At 39.8% G+C, this 16,860-nt stretch overlaps 6 protein-coding genes across 7 annotated transcripts in view; 1 reads left to right on the top strand and 5 right to left on the bottom strand.

Moving 5' to 3' along the window:
* Positions 1-12,854, bottom strand: part of LOC145457834 (NADH dehydrogenase [ubiquinone] 1 beta subcomplex subunit 8, mitochondrial-like) — a 107,204-nt gene extending 94,350 nt beyond the window's left edge. Inside the window, exon 1 of the mRNA XM_080336132.1 lies at positions 11,570-12,854. Coding sequence (XP_080192258.1) covers positions 12,144-12,818 — 675 coding nt within the window. The 5' untranslated portion in view covers positions 12,819-12,854 and the 3' untranslated portion in view covers positions 11,570-12,143. The remainder of the gene's footprint in view (positions 1-11,569) is intronic.
* LOC145457804 (RNA polymerase-associated protein CTR9 homolog) overlaps positions 1-16,860 on the top strand; it is a 486,484-nt gene that overhangs the window by 425,181 nt on the left and 44,443 nt on the right. The gene's annotated exons all lie outside the window — the stretch shown is intronic.
* On the bottom strand, positions 902-3,656 carry LOC145457299 (coiled-coil domain-containing protein 134-like). The gene is made up of 2 exons (XM_080335488.1): positions 3,362-3,656; positions 902-1,546 (listed from the first exon to the last, which is right to left on the bottom strand). Exons 1-2 carry the CDS (start codon positions 3,602-3,604, stop codon positions 1,088-1,090), a joined length of 702 nt encoding a protein of 233 aa, XP_080191614.1. The 5' UTR covers positions 3,605-3,656; the 3' UTR covers positions 902-1,087.
* Positions 3,672-6,681, bottom strand: LOC145457298 (G patch domain-containing protein 1-like). Its single transcript, XM_080335487.1, has one exon. The coding sequence runs from the start codon at positions 6,552-6,554 to the stop codon at positions 3,936-3,938; it is 2,619 nt and encodes an 872-aa protein (XP_080191613.1). The 5' UTR covers positions 6,555-6,681; the 3' UTR covers positions 3,672-3,935.
* On the bottom strand, positions 10,340-10,831 carry LOC145457629 (small ribosomal subunit protein uS3m-like). The gene has a single exon (XM_080335850.1). The coding sequence runs from the start codon at positions 10,829-10,831 to the stop codon at positions 10,340-10,342; it is 492 nt and encodes a 163-aa protein (XP_080191976.1).
* Positions 14,094-16,635, bottom strand: LOC145457809 (liprin-beta-1-like). Its single transcript, XM_080336104.1, has one exon. The coding sequence runs from the start codon at positions 16,429-16,431 to the stop codon at positions 14,104-14,106; it is 2,328 nt and encodes a 775-aa protein (XP_080192230.1). The 5' UTR covers positions 16,432-16,635; the 3' UTR covers positions 14,094-14,103.

Raw genomic sequence — 16,860 nt, 5'->3', positions numbered from 1 at the left:
GGTAGTATCACAGCATCCGAAACGTGTACCAGAAAGCTACGCACTTCACCGGAAATGACGTATCTGTGAATTCATGATCAACCCACAGCATTGTCACAAGGTGCAATGAAGTAGCTATTGTCAAAAAATACAAAATAATTTTAATGTGATTTAAACTGGGATTATTTTCTTTGTGGTCGCATCAAAGTAGGGTTGTAATGAATCGAGAACGACTTGAGTCACGATTTTCTGATGACTCGGCTTGACTCGAGTGATTCTCTCAAAATACAGAAATGACTCGACTTGACTCGAATCAAGTCATATGACTCGAGACTCAGCCGGCCAAGACCGACATTTGATTGCAATTTCGAAGAGCAGTAAAGTAACCAAACTCTTGGAATTTCGTCTATTGGTACTGGTACATGAAAATGCGATCAGAAACCACTAGAAGGGAGGAAAACTAGTATATTATAAATGCAAACCATTCGATATCACCAAACAGAGTTATAAAACGTGGATTCAACAAAACTGGAAACTGAGCAGTCAACACAATGACTTGAACTCGGACTCGAGTCATATTATCATGACTCGGACTCGACCCTTTGATCGATGACTTGGACTTGACTCGGCGGTGAATTGAAAATGACTCGACTTTACTCGACTCGAGTCCGACTTGAGTCACGACTCGGAGCCATATGACTTGATTACAACCCTGCATCAAAGGCTCATAAATGAAACTTTCCATATCTTTCATACTGTTATCTTGTCATACTCATTACTGACATGCAAAAGTTTACGAATCCGGAGATCGTACAATGTGTACATATGAGCAAATTCTTGATCATATCTCATTTACATATGAGCATCAAATGGTTTTTCAAGTCTGATTTTTTAGCCAATTTTCAACACCAACACAGCCATGTCTGTTTTGAGGTTGCCCTTTTGCGTGATTTCACCCCCCTAAAAATCACATTTATGGTTTTTAGCTTTCTGTGAAATAATACTTTAATGAGTGATACTCGAACACTTGACACGGAGACTAATACTCAATTCGGATTCGAGTCCGTCAGGTACTCGATTTCGCCCAGCCCTTGGATAACTATTTTGGTTAAAGCTCTGATTTCGTTAATTTCGGAGCCGTTTTCTTCTTTTTCTTGGCCGCGATTTTTTCTTTGCGTTTCCTCTCTTCATGAAGCTTCTGCCTTTCCTCCGAAGACATTTCGACGTTTTTAGGCGGATGCCGGAACGGGTTACGATAGTCCGGATCCGGTTCATCAAATTTCATCTCCTGCCCCAAACTCGTCAGGATCTGTTTGTGTTTTTCCACAAAAACTCCGCTTTTCACGCAAACGTCCTTCGCCCATTTCAAATTATCTATCCAATTCTCAAAGTCCAATTTTTTCAACTCGCGCCCAGAAATGAATGGGAATCGTACGATGAGATCGGTGAACAAGGCAGTGCTCTCAAGCACCATAGAATATCCATCTTTAACTTTGTTGTCTTCCGGAAATGAACCCCCTGCTTCAAATTGGGCTTGTGTAAGAATTTCTTTGCCTTTTGCTATTGTCTGAAAGATACATCATTAGAATTGCAACTGCATTGTTTGTTTACGTCCCGCAGCGCAAACTTGGCCAGACATATAATTCCAGTTACGCCTGTGATCTAATTCTAATCGAACTTATGAAATTTTCTGTGCTCTAATTTTAATTCTAACGTAATTTCTAGCTTAACTGAAACTGCTACAGGATAACTGTATAGTTTGAAACAAGTTATGCGTATGAGAATTAACTACATTTAGATACAAACTGAACATTATTTTTCTTTCTAATTTTCAATTTCCATGTTTTCGCGAATTCAGCAACTGAAATTATAAACTAATTAGGAAAAATCTGTCTCACTATAATTCCAATTCTAATCTAATTTGGAAAAGCTCAAACTATTTACCGTAATTTTCCGTATATAGTGCGCCCCCATGTATAATACGCACCCTTAAAATGGCGTGTAAATTCTGGGAAAAGCCTGTACCCATGTATAGTACGCACCCTGCATTCACAGTACATGAATAGTTGTGTTTTAGTACACGATGTCGTTCTGTTTTACGATGTCACTGTCGAACAATGATGACATAACCATTGCTAATCATAATACAATAAACGGCATTGTCTCTGAACGAGAGCAGATAGTAGCCAAAGCCTGCGAGGTCAACGACGCGATAGTTCAGGCCAGCGACACACGACATCTTGCGCACGAGGCCTATTACAGATGCGATTGCTAATCATTATACAAGTAACGGTAACTCTATGCGATAGTAGATAGCAGCCAAAGCCTGTGAGGCCGGCGACGCGACATCTTGCGCACGAGGCCAGATGCGATTGCTCAGGCCAACGGTTACGTCGGGCGCACCAGTCCTGTTGGAGATGCGACTGATTACGCAAGCGATTACGTCTTGCGCACATGGCCTCTTGTGTATGCGATTGTTGAGGCCTGTCGTTGCCGCGATGAATCAGCAAGGATTGCCGCGCACGCTTGTAGCAATCAGCGACCTAATTTCGCTCGCGTACAAACGGCAAACTAACTCAGCAAGAGATCGCGTGCTGTGCAGACGACTCTCGTTAATTGGCAACACGCTTTTCGTTAATTGGCAACACCCTTCTCTATTTGGCAGCGCGTTACACTCTGTAATACGAATTACGGGGCACGATGGCTAGAGGTGATGCGCGATTGGAAACAAACATGAAGGTGTGATTTCAAGTTTTTGATCGAGGGAGATTTTTTTCAAGGCCTGCTCTACCCATGTATAATACGCACCCCCTTATTTTAGGGCAAAAAATTGGTAAAATTTTGCGCATTATACATGGAAAATTACGGTAGTCGTCCAACTCTTCAAGGGTGGTCACTGGTCAGTAACAGGGTACTCCTACTTTTCAGAGTACTCGAGCATGATTTGCCCATTTCCAATACTTACTCAAGTGCTCCTGTTTCTGGATTATTTTCTCTTCTACTCGAACAGCTTTTAGGTAAAAGTAGTTGAAAGTTAATTTTTGCACTCTATATTTTCCGGATGAGTTTGCATTCATTTCATGAGGTAAATTTTCGTAACAACCACTTGATATAATCTGTTTCATGGTAACTGAATATATTGTCTAAAATTGTGCCAATTTGCAGTGTCATTATTCATTTTCCGTTAGTCTCGACGATACATCTTGGGATTTTGGAAGTAGCCGCTTCTTCTCGACTGCTGAAAATATACCATGACTCAACCAAATCAAATTTTTTAAACTACTTGCTTCAGCAGCTTTCATACTTTCATTTTCAGCTTCCACTCAAGAGTAGTTTTCATACGTCGTCTATTTGAGTAAAAACACCCACAACTTAAACTCACCTGAATGATTCCTTTCAGCATGATACCAATCATTTTATTCTGCTTCTCCACGTCGTCCATCAGAATTACTTTCTCAATCATCAAAATCTGTTCCTTTCTCTTCATTTTGAACAAATTTCTGTAAATTTCTATCGGACTTTTCGTGCCGTTAACACGCTTTGAAGCTTCTTCGACGGCGCCGCCATTTTCGCAGAGACAGCACTGAATCCAACAAGTAAACGATATTATTTCTACGATTCTCATTCTGTCACTTGCTCATCCTAAATGAAATACGAGATTGAATAAAATATTGAATAAAAAGTCCAGGGTACTCATCTTTATCCAAAACATGGTCATCACAAATCAAGGTTTCCCCGCGTATATCAAAATTGTATGGCGTCCTGGGTCCTACTCCCAAACCTAATCCTTTGATACCCCAATCCAATTGAAAACACATCAGTCTTGAAATGTTCATGAGTAGCCCTGATTGGTGATAATCATGTTGTTGTGGATAACAAAGTAGACTAGACATAGAAAATAGATCACATGAGATATTGTTAGAACAAAGCGGAATAAAATATCGAATAGAAATGGTTTATTTCTTCTTTTTATCTTTTTTGTGTTTCTTCTTCTTTTTGTGCTTCGACTTTTTCGATTTCTTGTCATTCGTTTCGTTTATTTCCAAAATTTTAGGAATTTTTATCGGTGGCAACACGGGCCCGAACAAATCAGGAGTCGAATCAGTCTCAGACATTTCATCGTTTGGTCTTTTGGCCATCAGTCTTTCTGTTTTTGGTAAAAATCTATGGAATAGTGGTTTATTTTCTGCATTTTCCTCTAAGACTAAACTGCTAGGATGTGAGGCAGGTTCAAGAGTTTCCATTGGAGTAGAATCCGTTTTTTCAAGACTTCCGCATTCTTGCGAGACAACAGGTATCTCAGCGTGCTGTTTGCTGGGAAGTGAAAATTTATGAAATTGAGGCTTGTTAACATTGGACTTGGCCTTTGAAAGGTTATTATCAGCGTGCGACTCATCAGCTCGTTTAGTTTTGGAATTTTGAGTCCGAAAATCATCATTAGGGTGTGACTCATCGGATTTTTTCATTTTCGAACTACGAGTCAGGACTTCTTCGTCGTCGCTATCAGACGAATCAGAGTCTGCGAAAATAGCTCGAAATATGTCCATAGGAGGGCGTTCCGTCTTTTCGATTTCCTCCGAACTATCATCGGCAGATTCGGCTGAATCTGAATCTGTCTCGGTTGAAGCTTGGGTTGTATCAGCTGGGTCTATCAGCTTATCCTGCTGGGCAGATTTTGAAGTATTCATAGTATTTACAATGTCATCTTCTGGTTTTTGGGCCACAATTTGTTCCACAGGTTTAGCATCCCAGCGCGACACGCTTTTTGTGATATCGCGATTCAGCAACAGAGGATTTTTAATGTCTTTCACGATACCCGTGTTTTTAGACCCGATATCTACGGTTTTCTTCTGTTTCACATCGTCAGGATGCAAAAACATTTCTAACCGTCCGGAATCTTGACCTGGGACTCCTACGATGTCAGAATTAGGGTACGGATTTGGGACGTTGAATCGTTTACACAGTAAAGAATCGGGATGCCATTCGAACGCGTCTCTCGTTAGCATGCCGAACATTTTCATTTTGGCGGCTTCTTTTTGGGCTATTTCCTTCTCGTTTTCGTGTTTCAACGACTCAGACTCGGGCGCAAACCGTGACGACATTGTCGCAGACAACGGCTGGAAAAAACGAGAAGATTTCATAAATTCTTCCCTTTCTTGCTGCATTTCCCATTCTGTCATATTCGGGTCGCGTTCCATTTTTGAATACGGCTCGGCCTCTTTTTTTCTCAATAAATCAAGATATGCTTCGTACCGTTTTTGTTTTGCTGGATTAGACGCAAAAGGCTCGTAAAAACCGGACCTTTTCGGTGGTTTTTGCACAACTGGCAAAGGCTGACCAACACCGCCATGCTTCATAATTTGCAAACGCTGACGATCGGATGGTTTCAGCAGCGTAAACACAGAATCTTTCTCATCAAATTTTATAGATTCCTCAATTTTGGGTTTTTCGCCCAAAATCTCGCCTCTGTCGTTTGGATCTAAACGATGAAATTTACGTTCTCTCTCTTCAGCATAAGTCACTTGTGATCGCGAATCCCCAAACTCGCCGTATTCTTGCATTACTTTTGACCTTTTAAAAGCGTCATAGTCAGGAGGCAGTAGTGGGGGCGGATAATTTTTTCTGCGCGTCGATTTCTCAGATTTTTTGAAATTTTGAAGAATTTTCGGAGCCCCGGCGATAGCCAGTTTTTGGTCTGGGCCACCGATCGCTTTCGAAGGTTTGGTCCAACCATAATTCGAGTCTTTTTTTTCTTCTGTCATCTCCAAGTCATAGTTAGCCATACTGTCTTGAGCGTATATGTCCTGGTCTTCATCTTCATAAGCACCTACTCCAAACGCTTGTCCTACAAACGACAGTTTAGCTCCAGACTTAGTTCTGATCGCGATTTCCGAAGATTTCTTAACCTTATCATGTAAAGCAAGTTTAGGGTCCATCCCGGTGTATCCTAACCCGAAAACATCAGCTTTCGCATTAAATTCTATTGGGATACAATCATCGGGTGCAAATTCCACATTTTCAGGGATAAAAATATTGCTTTTTTTCATTTTCTTTACTTTAGGGCCAATACCTTGGCCAGGCTTCCACCCCATTTTTTGTAAAAGAGTCGTACCTACGTTACTACTGACTGCGATTACAAGAGACTGGATCATATCCATTCCGAGTAGCATCGTAGCATTTTTTGCAAACCTGCCTTTATTTTCAGTTTTATTTTTCTCATCGGAAGCAAATTTGGTTTGTGGCACAATTTTTTGAGGCGCGATCCCATATTCAGACAAGTCTTCTTCGTCCATGAAATCTTCAGGGACAAATTTCTTGTTTTTACCGCGATCGCTACGTGACGATTTAAACATGCTTGGTGTCCAACCCTCTTCGGTATCAACAGTGTTATAATACCCAGCGGAAAAACCTCCGGTGAATGCTCCGTGGAATCTACGTCTGCCTTGAGCATCTGTGACTACTTGCTCGTGAACGGCGATAGGTTTTTTGGGGATGTCGGGATCGTCAAGTTCTTCCATCGGAGTTCCATATCGAACTAACATGAACTCATCCTCTTCGCTTTCCGAGCTTGACATGGCTATTTTGATGTGCACACGATTATTCAACTGGTCTGAAGATAAACAGAAGCGTATTGCAGCGACACAAAAGCAAGTTTGGAATGTGTAATGACTAGGGCTGGGCAAAATCCAGTACCTGGGTGCAGAATTGTCTAGTTAAAGCAAAATGTCGGTAATCTCATAATCTAATTTGTGAAATGTTTCCATGTTCTAATTCTAATCTGTGAAGTTCAATTTGAAAAAAATAGCTATAATTCTAATTCTAATCAAATTTGGATGGGCTGAATGTTTTCTAGAAGTCCAAATCTGCCTGGGTGCTTTGAATTAGAGTCAAGTATCACCTATCATGACATCATAACAGTCCCGACATGAAAAGTTGAAATACTGTATCTTTTCTGCGCCCACGATGAAAATCATGCCAGTTATCATTTCGTGTTTCTGCACCATGACTATTTCGTAGCGCTCACTACTTGACAGATATCAGCAATCCACGAATGTGTGTATCCTTCTGCAACATATTTTTGATGCTGTGATAAGGCTGAGGTTATGAGGTTCTAACATTGGAAATATTATCAATATTACGTCTAATGTGAGCGATTCGTATTAACACTATTCTTGAAGGCGTATTTTTTGTTCTCGAAAAATTTGATTTTACAACTGTACTCGAGTTCATTACCATAGTCTACTCGACTCAGATTCGAGTACATAGATCATTGTGTCCAGCCCTAGTAATGACAGCAATATTGAAAAAGAAATCAAGTTCAATGATGGCAGTGAAAAAGGTAGCAAATTGCAATATCAAAAATAAAGAATAGGAAAAATCAAAAAACTGTACAAAGGCAAAAATTGTCTCATCACACGTCTCGTGTCACGTTCTCCACTGGATTACTGTCATGAGTCATTTCATTGTCAACTTCAATGTTTTCTGAAAACTGTTCATTGAACGTATCAATAACGGACGGATGCCTCTTCATTGCATACCCTTTCAAGTACATGGAATCAGAGAAGGGAACACAACACAAATTACTGTACGTAGACACGTTGTCGCCGATCGTGAAATATCTCGGCATTTTCCAGTTCTTCTCAGGATCAGACAAACCGTAAAAATTCACATTGAAATACTCGGATCTGACGTAAGGCTCGCCGAGTCTCGTCACAGATTGGCGTTTTACTTTTAAAGTAACGCGTAAATGATCATTTTCCTCGCGTTTTTTGATATCGTAGATGTCCCCGCGGATAATGACACTGTTTGGATTTTTTGGGAACTTTTGATAACTTTTAGATGGATCAGCATCAGAGTCGGTATTGAACATATTCGATCTTGCGGTGTGGCTAATGCATCTTGAAGCGATAGGACGTAACTGAGATAACATTATCATCCTACTTTTCACGGTTGATAACCTGCCTCTCCCTCAGCAGACTACAACAAGCCTACGCTGAAAGGTAATTTGTCAAGAAATCAAACATGGGCGACCTCAGAAAACCACAAATCATTCCGAGATTCTAAAATACATATAAATTGGCCCAGTGTCCATTGACTATGTACGGAAATTGGTAAATGGACGCATGAGCATGCAATACTTGAGTATACGGGTTAAAGACAGGGTAACTGGACTCGACAAGAGTCGTTATTTTTAATATGGAAAATGAATCGACTCAACCTGAGTCATATGAGACATTCTATATGACTTGGTTTGAGTCAGACGTATCTGTTTGAAGAAACATGTTACTGAGAAAACTTGTATACTATAGTTTTGAGACTCGAATCTGCCAGGCATTCGACATCATCCAAGCAGAGTTGTAAGAAAGTGAGTTGAACATGACTGGAACTCGAGACTGAACAGTAGGGCTGTTTAAAAATAACTTTTTATTCTGGATTCTGGGGATTCACCGATTAAATTGTTAGGTTGCCTGCACACAAAATTCGGCTGAATTCAAACCAGTAGAAGCCAACGCAGAGCCAATTGAAATTTTTGAATTCATCATAAGAAAATCTGAACAAAATTCCAAATTTTATTGTAAACCCCATAAATTGTGGGTTGTCTGCAATAGCGATGCAATTCCAAACCATAGAAACAAAGCTAGTAGAGTTTTTCATTAATACTTCTGGGATTATACCGACCGTCAATGCTATTTTTGCAAATCGAATGCAATAATTTGGCATCTACCGGTAGGAAGTGAAAAAAAATTATTACGCCCCGTTCGGACTCAGCGGTGAATTGAAAATGAATCAACTTAACACGAGTCAAAACAATAAAATGAAGATTGACATGTAACTCGGAGTCTTGTGACTTGGTTACAACCATGGGTTCAACAGCTAGGGATTGGGTACATTTCGGGGTTAGGGTTAGTTTGAAGGTTATAAAGTCATATGCTCAACCGTCGTTTTACATTGTGCCGCATACTCAAATATCAGCCAACCACGTCTGCATATAGTACAAAAACGAATTTGTACTCTGCATCAAACTTCCATCACTCACATCAAACCAGGTTTTTCATAGTCTGGTTATAAAATAGGAAAATATAAATCTTCGCAGACTTATTCCATCGTATAACACAAAATTTATTACGAATCATTCTCATCTAAACTTTCATTCAAATGTTTCTCTATATAGAACGCAATGATAGACACAGTTGTAGTTCGCGGGTCGTCAGATAAACGTGCATGCGTGGTCACATTGTCTCCCACCTTTAGGGATTTCATAAACGGAATCAAATCACCGTTAAAAGCGTTCGCCAGAAAAGTCACCCAGTACGTTGTAGTTCGAATGTCAGACATAACAGGATGTTTAATCGCGACCTCTATATTGAAACCTCGTTTCGTTTCTACGGCATTTGTGAGTTCACCGCGAAGGGTGACCTTATTGTATAAGTCCGGGAAACAATGTGGCTGTTCGAATCCTTGCAATGATAAACAGGTTTTGCTGGTTTCGCGATTTATCGGAACAGTTCTCTCCCACGAGCTCACAAGTCTACAAATCAAAGTCCTTGACGGCCTTCGGATCATCCACGACATCCTACTCCTTAAAAGCCGTCTTTGATATCTTTCTTGCGGAAAAATTCTGGCAATCAACGACTGCAATTGAAAGCGCTTATCCCTTTTGCTTTAATTAGACATCTGGAAAATCAAAGATGAAAAATTTAACCTCCAAAGTCTTGGAGGTACAGAACTTCAACATACAATGGAAATATACATTCATATTGAAATAGAGCTTTGAAGATTGAATCAGAACAGATGCCATGAATTCTGCCATTGGCAGACATGTAATCGATAATTCTATTTGTGCGAATATTCATCGATACCACAGATTTCGTGTCATTGTCATTTGTGTGCCTTGATGTTGAATTTTATCAAAATACGCCGACCTAGTTTGGAATTATTATTTGGATTATCCTTGATTGGTGAATCATCCCAGAATTATCATCGAAAAACTTGAATAACTCCGCTTCTACAGCTTCGAATTGAGTCCAATTTGTTTTGCATCGTTTTTGAAGACAGCGCAACAATTTCATGGGCTTGAAAGAAAAATTTGAAAAAAAATTTTTTTTGCATTTTTGGAAAAATTCAAAGTTTTCAAATGTACGAAACCCGCGAATATTGATTGGAATGAATTGAAATTTGGCATGCGTCGTTTTTTAAGGCAACCTCACGATTTAATCACGTAGCCAGCAAGATTCAGGAAAAAAGGTTATTTTTGAACAGCCCTATTGGTCAATCATATTGAAATCTAACTGAATATTGTACATTGGAGTTGTGTACCTCAAAGAAGCATTTCAATACGGTTACATCAGTCAATTGCACCTCACACATATTTGTAAATCATATCGTCAGTCGTAGCGACTAATAAATGCAACTTGACGTTGTATCGCAACAATTTAGACAAAAACTCTTCCGAGTACGCTTTCAGAAAGTTGCATTTCACAACCAACGTTTGCGACGTCACGAAAACAGAAATATCCAGAATGTTGAGTCGCCGTTTGATGACAATTTCCGATTCCAGCAGTCGATAAAATGTCCCCACTAGAAATTGCCGGATAATCATGTCCTCGTATGCCATCTGGTGCGCATTTTTCTCCCCGTGTAAATTACTTGTGTTAAAAGACAGCCATCCTTTCTTGTGCTGGATATCTTCCGGCCAAAACGCGACTTCGGCCGAGATTGGTTTGTTGCGAAATTTTGTAGAACGAACGCGACCGGCTTGTATTCTGCTGCAGACCGACGTCAAGTGGAGGTTTCTGGTACAAAACTGTCCAAAAGCTAAACGGATTCCAGGGTGGAGCAGAGAATGATTCATTGCACCAATAATCTTTGTAATACTTTGGAACTATCGCTGTTATATTATCATCTGCAAGAAAGCAATACATTTCAAACACGAGATACCGACAATTAACTACTCAGCCCTAAAAAAACATCATATCACATTTAAGTTTAAGCTTAAAGAGCTCTGCGGAGATAATGTAGGCATCAAGTCATAGAATTTTCACTCGAGTAAAGTCGACAAGTATACATTTCTATTACGAGTAGGGATGGGCGCAAGGATTCGAGTATTCGATTATGAGTCGAGTGTCAATTGTAACAATCTGAGTCGTAGGAGTTGATTTTTTCAAGCAACAAAAATATACGCCTTCACACCGATCGCAATATTTTAACATTGAAAAATATGGTATCATGTATCAACACTTCATTTCCACCGTTCGAGCCTTGAAATTTTGGATAGTCAGATGTCAGCATAAAAAAACATGTCGCACAAGGAATCGAACACTCATGGACTGCCGATTTCAGCCCCTTCACACTCATAATCATATTTTAACAACGAAACATATACTTTCAATAGTTTCAACATTGTATTACAACCATAAGAGCCTCTAAACCTAGTCATATAGGTAAGCATCGGAAAATATGTTTCACGGGGCTATTAATATTGATGTAAAACATTTCTGCCGTGCAGATCATGCAGTGATCGAGCCTCTTGATGATCATTAAGCGCCGCAAAATAGTAATGGTTCAGAACTACGAAATGGTGTTGGGTCACGGGTAATGGTATAATTTTCGTCGACGCCACAACGATGATACAATTTGAACTCTTCGAGTCATTATTATTAAAATGTCAAAATACGTGGTGCCATACTCGAATACCCGACCCGACGATAAATACTAGACTCAGAATCGAATCACCGAGGCCGACTTGGAAAACTAGAAAATTTACAGCGTTTCTAAATCAGATCAGAATTAGAATCACAGCCATGTAGTTTTTTTCCAAAATAGACTAGATATAGAATTATACGTACCAGTACACAGGTTTTTCCAAATTATATCAGAATTACTGAATTCGCAAAAACGCCAAATCAAATCAAATTCAGTTCATATCAAATCAGAGTTGATTCTCCCAATCATGAAAACGGAAAACGTCTATGCAGCGAACTCCACTTGTTTCGCACTATACAGTTCTCTTGTAGCATTTTCAGGAAGAACAGAAATCAGCTTAAAATCAAAATTAGAGTGTAGACTGATTTCACAAAATATTTCACACTAGCTATCTAATAGTCCAAGTCAGCACACAGATACTCGATTTTGCCCAAGCCTAATTATGAGAGCTACTGTCTAGTCTAGTGATGAAGTCCATCGTTTGGAGAGGAAGGAAAAGCGTAATTTTCTCTCGGTCGACGACCTGTCTCTATCCACATCGGTCCGCGTTGATTCCCTTTGAATCTATCATCAAAAGAATACCATTCCGGGTATTCTTTAGGAGCGAGGGGTTTAAACCTCGGGAAATACTGTCCAATATACAACAACAGCGCTATCGAGACCGCGATCGTCGACAGAACTTTTACAATTTGATTATAATCAACCATGATAGCGCGTCGATCGAGGGCGGATAGCCTGTCATACTTTTCCGTGTGATAGTGCAAAGGTTCGCCGTAGTTGCGTCTCAAATTGTGACAGTCCCAATCGTAGTATGGATCTCGATCGGAAGCAGTTTCTTCCGCTAACTCCGGGTAATCTCCCGCGTTCGCTAAAGGTTTGTAGTCTTCCGGACGAAGATTGTATTTAGCAGCCAGCTCGGCTAACTTTTGCGGGTTCAATTCTTCATCGGGAACAAAATCGGGTAAATCCTTTTTCGGTAGAAAAATCTGTTCGTATCCTTCGGGAACTTTCTGATCCCAATGCCCAAAACGCTTTACAACAACTCCAGACAATAAAGGTTTTGTGACACTGCGTGTTGAAGCGTTCTTTAACACATACCTCGCCAACCTATGACTTAGTTGTACGTATAGAACCATGGCTGTCTAGTCCTGAAAATTCAAAAAATACAGCATGAAGCATATGAATTAAACATGGATAGATATTTAATCCTGGTTTGCCAACTTCTCATGATAGAATGGCAGTGAAAAGATACGATTCAGTGTGGAAACAAGAATGCATCGCACCAGTTTACCCTGTGAAATCCATGCTGAATTTGCAGGGTGTTCATATCGTTCTGTGTCTACCGACGTTGTCTCTTCAATAAGTGTTTCAAATACACAGAATAAAAAGATAAGAGTGTTCTACTCAAACAAATCCATGAACCCATAAAATGTCGCCTAATTTACGGTGTAATGTAAATCATGGTGTTCAATTCATTTCAGTATAACATCGAGGCAAATGGATACTTCCAGTGATCAGGACAGTATTTCGACATACGAAATAAGATTATTCGTCCATGGCAAAATGGACCAAGTTTCATAGGTTAGCAGCTTCAGAACAATATTTATATATACATGGAATAAGAATGACCCCGACCTAATATTGACAAACGGAAAATGTTACCGACAGATGGCAGTTGAGAATAGCATATTCCATTTACGAAGCGCAAAAACAAAACACATTTTCACTTCATATCTGCGTTATTGCCTGATACAACGTATAAATATGACGTAGTGATCGGAAGGCACTGTGAGAAGTGTATATGATAAGTCAAAACTGGGTAAGGCACATCGATATATATGAATGAATATTCACAGTAAAAAAATTATCGTTATATGAAGGAAATGACATGAAGGCAGTAAGATATTGTTTCAGAATCAATAAAAATAGGACTCATAACACTAGAACAAAGTTACGGCTTCACAATCAATGGTCAATCGAATCCATTTTCTATGAAAGCAGTATTAGAAAGCACCAAACACTTGAAAAATATTTAGTAGACTAAATTGCAAATCTATCAATATTAGGGTTGGTTGCTCGGAAAATGCCAAGGCTGAACGGTAATTTTGTCAAGAAATCAAACACAGGCAACCTCAGAAAACAAATTGATGTGAGATTCTAAAATACGAATAAATGGGGGCTCAGTGAGAAAGAAGGCACCAAATATTTACAAAATTCGCAGTTGACTCAATTGAGACAAAAAATCCTTCCCGATATTGCAAATCGATCAATATTCGGTTTTATTGCTCAGAAAATACCTAGGCTGATAAGTAATTTGAGAAGAAATCAGCTTAGACCGCCATTAGAAGTGTCGGTCGATATTACAGAGATTGTTATTCATATCTATCAATTTCCGGCCATTAACTGTACAATTGACTTTGTTCAATCCTCACTCCATTTATTTGTAAGTGTCGCGATTTCAGCCGAAAACATTCCGATCTTTTTCGTTGCGTGTTCATCTAATTCCGCAACCCTCACATTACCGGAATCATCGCTGGCATCATCCGCGATATCAAAACGCGTGCTTTTTTTAGCCTCCTTCATCTGCAGCCGACGACGCTGGACGCCAAGAGAGTCTTTTTGCGAGTTTTTAGTCTCAATTGGACAGACATATTCGCTGCTTGAAAACTCACGGTAAGAATTACCGCCGAAGTTCCTCAACCTCGCCAGAGGTCCCAACGATTTTCTGCCGACCTTAATTTTTGCCATTAAGTTCAACCCGTTTGGTGAAGCTTCTTTGTGCTTCAAAGTCATTTGTTCGGCCGGTATAAGCTCCTTAAATTTACACACCAAGTGTCGTCGCAACAGAGACTTATTTGCCGGAATGTGAAGCAAAGACGCGAAAACATCTCCAGTAAACTGTGGCTCGAAAACCATGAGAGATCCATGCACGCCACTGCCTCTCAAATTAGGAGCAAATTCTGCCAGATCAATAGAACGCAACCACTCCATAACTCTGTGATTAGTCCACAGATAAACTTGCTCCTGTTCCTTTTCCACATCAACAGGCCTACGTTTTAATTGCATGGGGTCAAAATTCAAGTTTCGCAGAGTGTAAATCGCGCGACGCAGACTCAACGTGTGTAAAAGATTGCTGATTTTTAGCCTCTGTAAATCTGAGATGGTTAAATGGTGCAGCACACGGCAATCGATTCTAGCCCTGTAAAACACGTCTTTATACTGAGGTAACCCGATGTCATCAAGCCATCGCGTTACCGCGGTATGATCCATTCCTAAACCTTTAATAATTTGACCTTCGACTTCATCCTCGTCACCAATTGCTTGTACCGAAAGCAACAATTTCTTTTTATGAAGAGAGTTGTGTACTCCCAGTTCTTTCTCAATATCATGGTTCGTCGCATTCAACAATGTTCTGCCGTTCACGACATATCGCTTACAATTTTCGACATATGCCTCCAATCCTAAAGCTTCGAACCAATCGCAGATATCTTGTTTCGTCCATTGAGAAAAGGGTTCGTTTTTAGGCTCAAACGTTTTTGGCTTAGCCTCTCCTAGTCTAGGCCCGGCCGTGGCTCTAAATCCACCTCTTTTGAATGGCGAACCATCGGTTGAAGCTTTCATGCCTGAATTTTTTATCGTTTTAGCGCCCCATTGAGATGACAAGTCCGGTTCGTGAAGATTAGAGGAATGTGTCCTTCTAAGTCTGAAACTGCTGAAAAATTTTTTGATTCCGTGTTTTCTGCGGTTTTGGAATGCTGCGTCATCCTCTCTTATTTTATTCACGAGAATTCCTTTTCTAGGCGAAATTTCTGTTTCGTCGATCACTAAATTTGGAGAACTTGATGATTTGGATGATTGTTGAACGCGACGCAATCCCGGTGATGACACACCGATGTTATTCAAGTTTTCTGCTTGGCTGGAAGATTTCTCGTTGCTTTTTCGCGTCATAGCAGGCAATCTCTCCATGCTAGCAGATTGAGGAGCATTTGCAGTTTTTCGGAAAACATTACCAATCCCTGTGGGTGACCTTGGGGGTGTGTTTACGTCAAAGTCTGTATTTCTGACTTCATAAGTGGAGATAGGTGTTGAAGTTGCTGTAGGCTCCATCGATCTCAAATTAGCTTTTAACGCACCGTCAATATCATCTCTGACAATACCCTCGTCAGGCGTAGTGACTTCTTGTGGTAGTTGACGCCTTTTTAACGGACTCTGCACACTTTCAGCGTTTAAAGGCATTCTGGATTGCATTTCAATTTGTTCTCTTAACAATTTTACTTTCAACTCATAATCGTTACATGCTAATTTCTTTTTTTTAATGTTTTCTTGGCTTGAGATAACTTTCTCAGTCAATTCTTTGTTCGATTCCGACAATTCCGAGATTTTCTGCATCTGCATTTCTACTTGATCAGACAGAACCGTGACTTGCAATGATAAAGTTTCATTCTCACTTTTCAACTTTTTTACTTCATTCTGCTGATTTTTCGATTCTGAATCAAACAAATTACAAAAAAACTTTAGAGTATCCGAAGGTAACAAGCAAAGCAGTTTGTCCTTTTCCTGCGCCTTGATGTCTTCTGCTTGTATTGTGACGCGTAAATCATCTAGAAGTTGTGCGATACCTTGTAAACCATCACCGAAGAACTCTGAATCTCGATCGCTCTTGCCAGATCCGATGATATTATCAAATTGATTTAAGGCGTCTTCTAGCATAGCGCTTGCTGCATAGCCAGGCTGCTCTTCAGAATCCATGAGCTACGAGAGATACTATTCAAGTATGCATTGATAAGAAGCTATTCTATAAAACGTAGTCGATTAAAAACTACAGTATATAGAATGTTTCTGATTGACTTAATCGATAGAGGTCAAAGATTTTACTGACTACACACAGGTGTGACGCTGAGAACCGTCTTGGCACACCAAAGATATTACGCTAAACGCACCGTGATTCCAACCCGGGTCACGGCAAGGTATAAGAAGTGCATGGATTGAAAGTAAAATTTATAAAACACCTTATTGGTGGTTGATAAGAACATGCCAGAGAGAAAATTCAAATATTTTTCAGTTTTGCGCTTTTCTAGACAACTATGTTGGATAGCAAAGATCTTAGATCAAGAAATTTTAATGCTGTGTCATCTTTTAGGATATAGTAGGCCTAGCCTAATTATAGAGAAAATGACA

Source organism: Botryllus schlosseri, chromosome 15 (genome assembly GCF_051294905.1).
Source record: "Botryllus schlosseri isolate E-star chromosome 15, Bs_hap1, whole genome shotgun sequence".
Taxonomy (NCBI): Eukaryota; Metazoa; Chordata; class Ascidiacea; order Stolidobranchia; family Styelidae; genus Botryllus; species Botryllus schlosseri.
The sequence above is the reverse complement of the archived record's forward strand: the minus strand, read 5'-3'. Positions and strand labels throughout refer to the sequence as shown.

Excerpts from the sequence above, each read along its gene's own strand:
- LOC145457629 (XM_080335850.1), bottom strand. The coding sequence starts at position 10,831 with ATGAATCATTCTCTGCTCCACCCTGGAATCCGTTTAGCTTTTGGACAG.
- LOC145457809 (XM_080336104.1), bottom strand. The coding sequence starts at position 16,431 with ATGGATTCTGAAGAGCAGCCTGGCTATGCAGCAAGCGCTATGCTAGAA.
- LOC145457298 (XM_080335487.1), bottom strand. The coding sequence starts at position 6,554 with ATGTCAAGCTCGGAAAGCGAAGAGGATGAGTTCATGTTAGTTCGATAT.
- LOC145457299 (XM_080335488.1), bottom strand. The coding sequence starts at position 3,604 with ATGAGAATCGTAGAAATAATATCGTTTACTTGTTGGATTCAGTGCTGT. Across the intron at positions 1,547-3,361 it reads TGCTGAAAGGAATCATTCAG|ACAATAGCAAAAGGCAAAGA; the intron begins GTGAGTTTAAGT and ends TGTATCTTTCAG.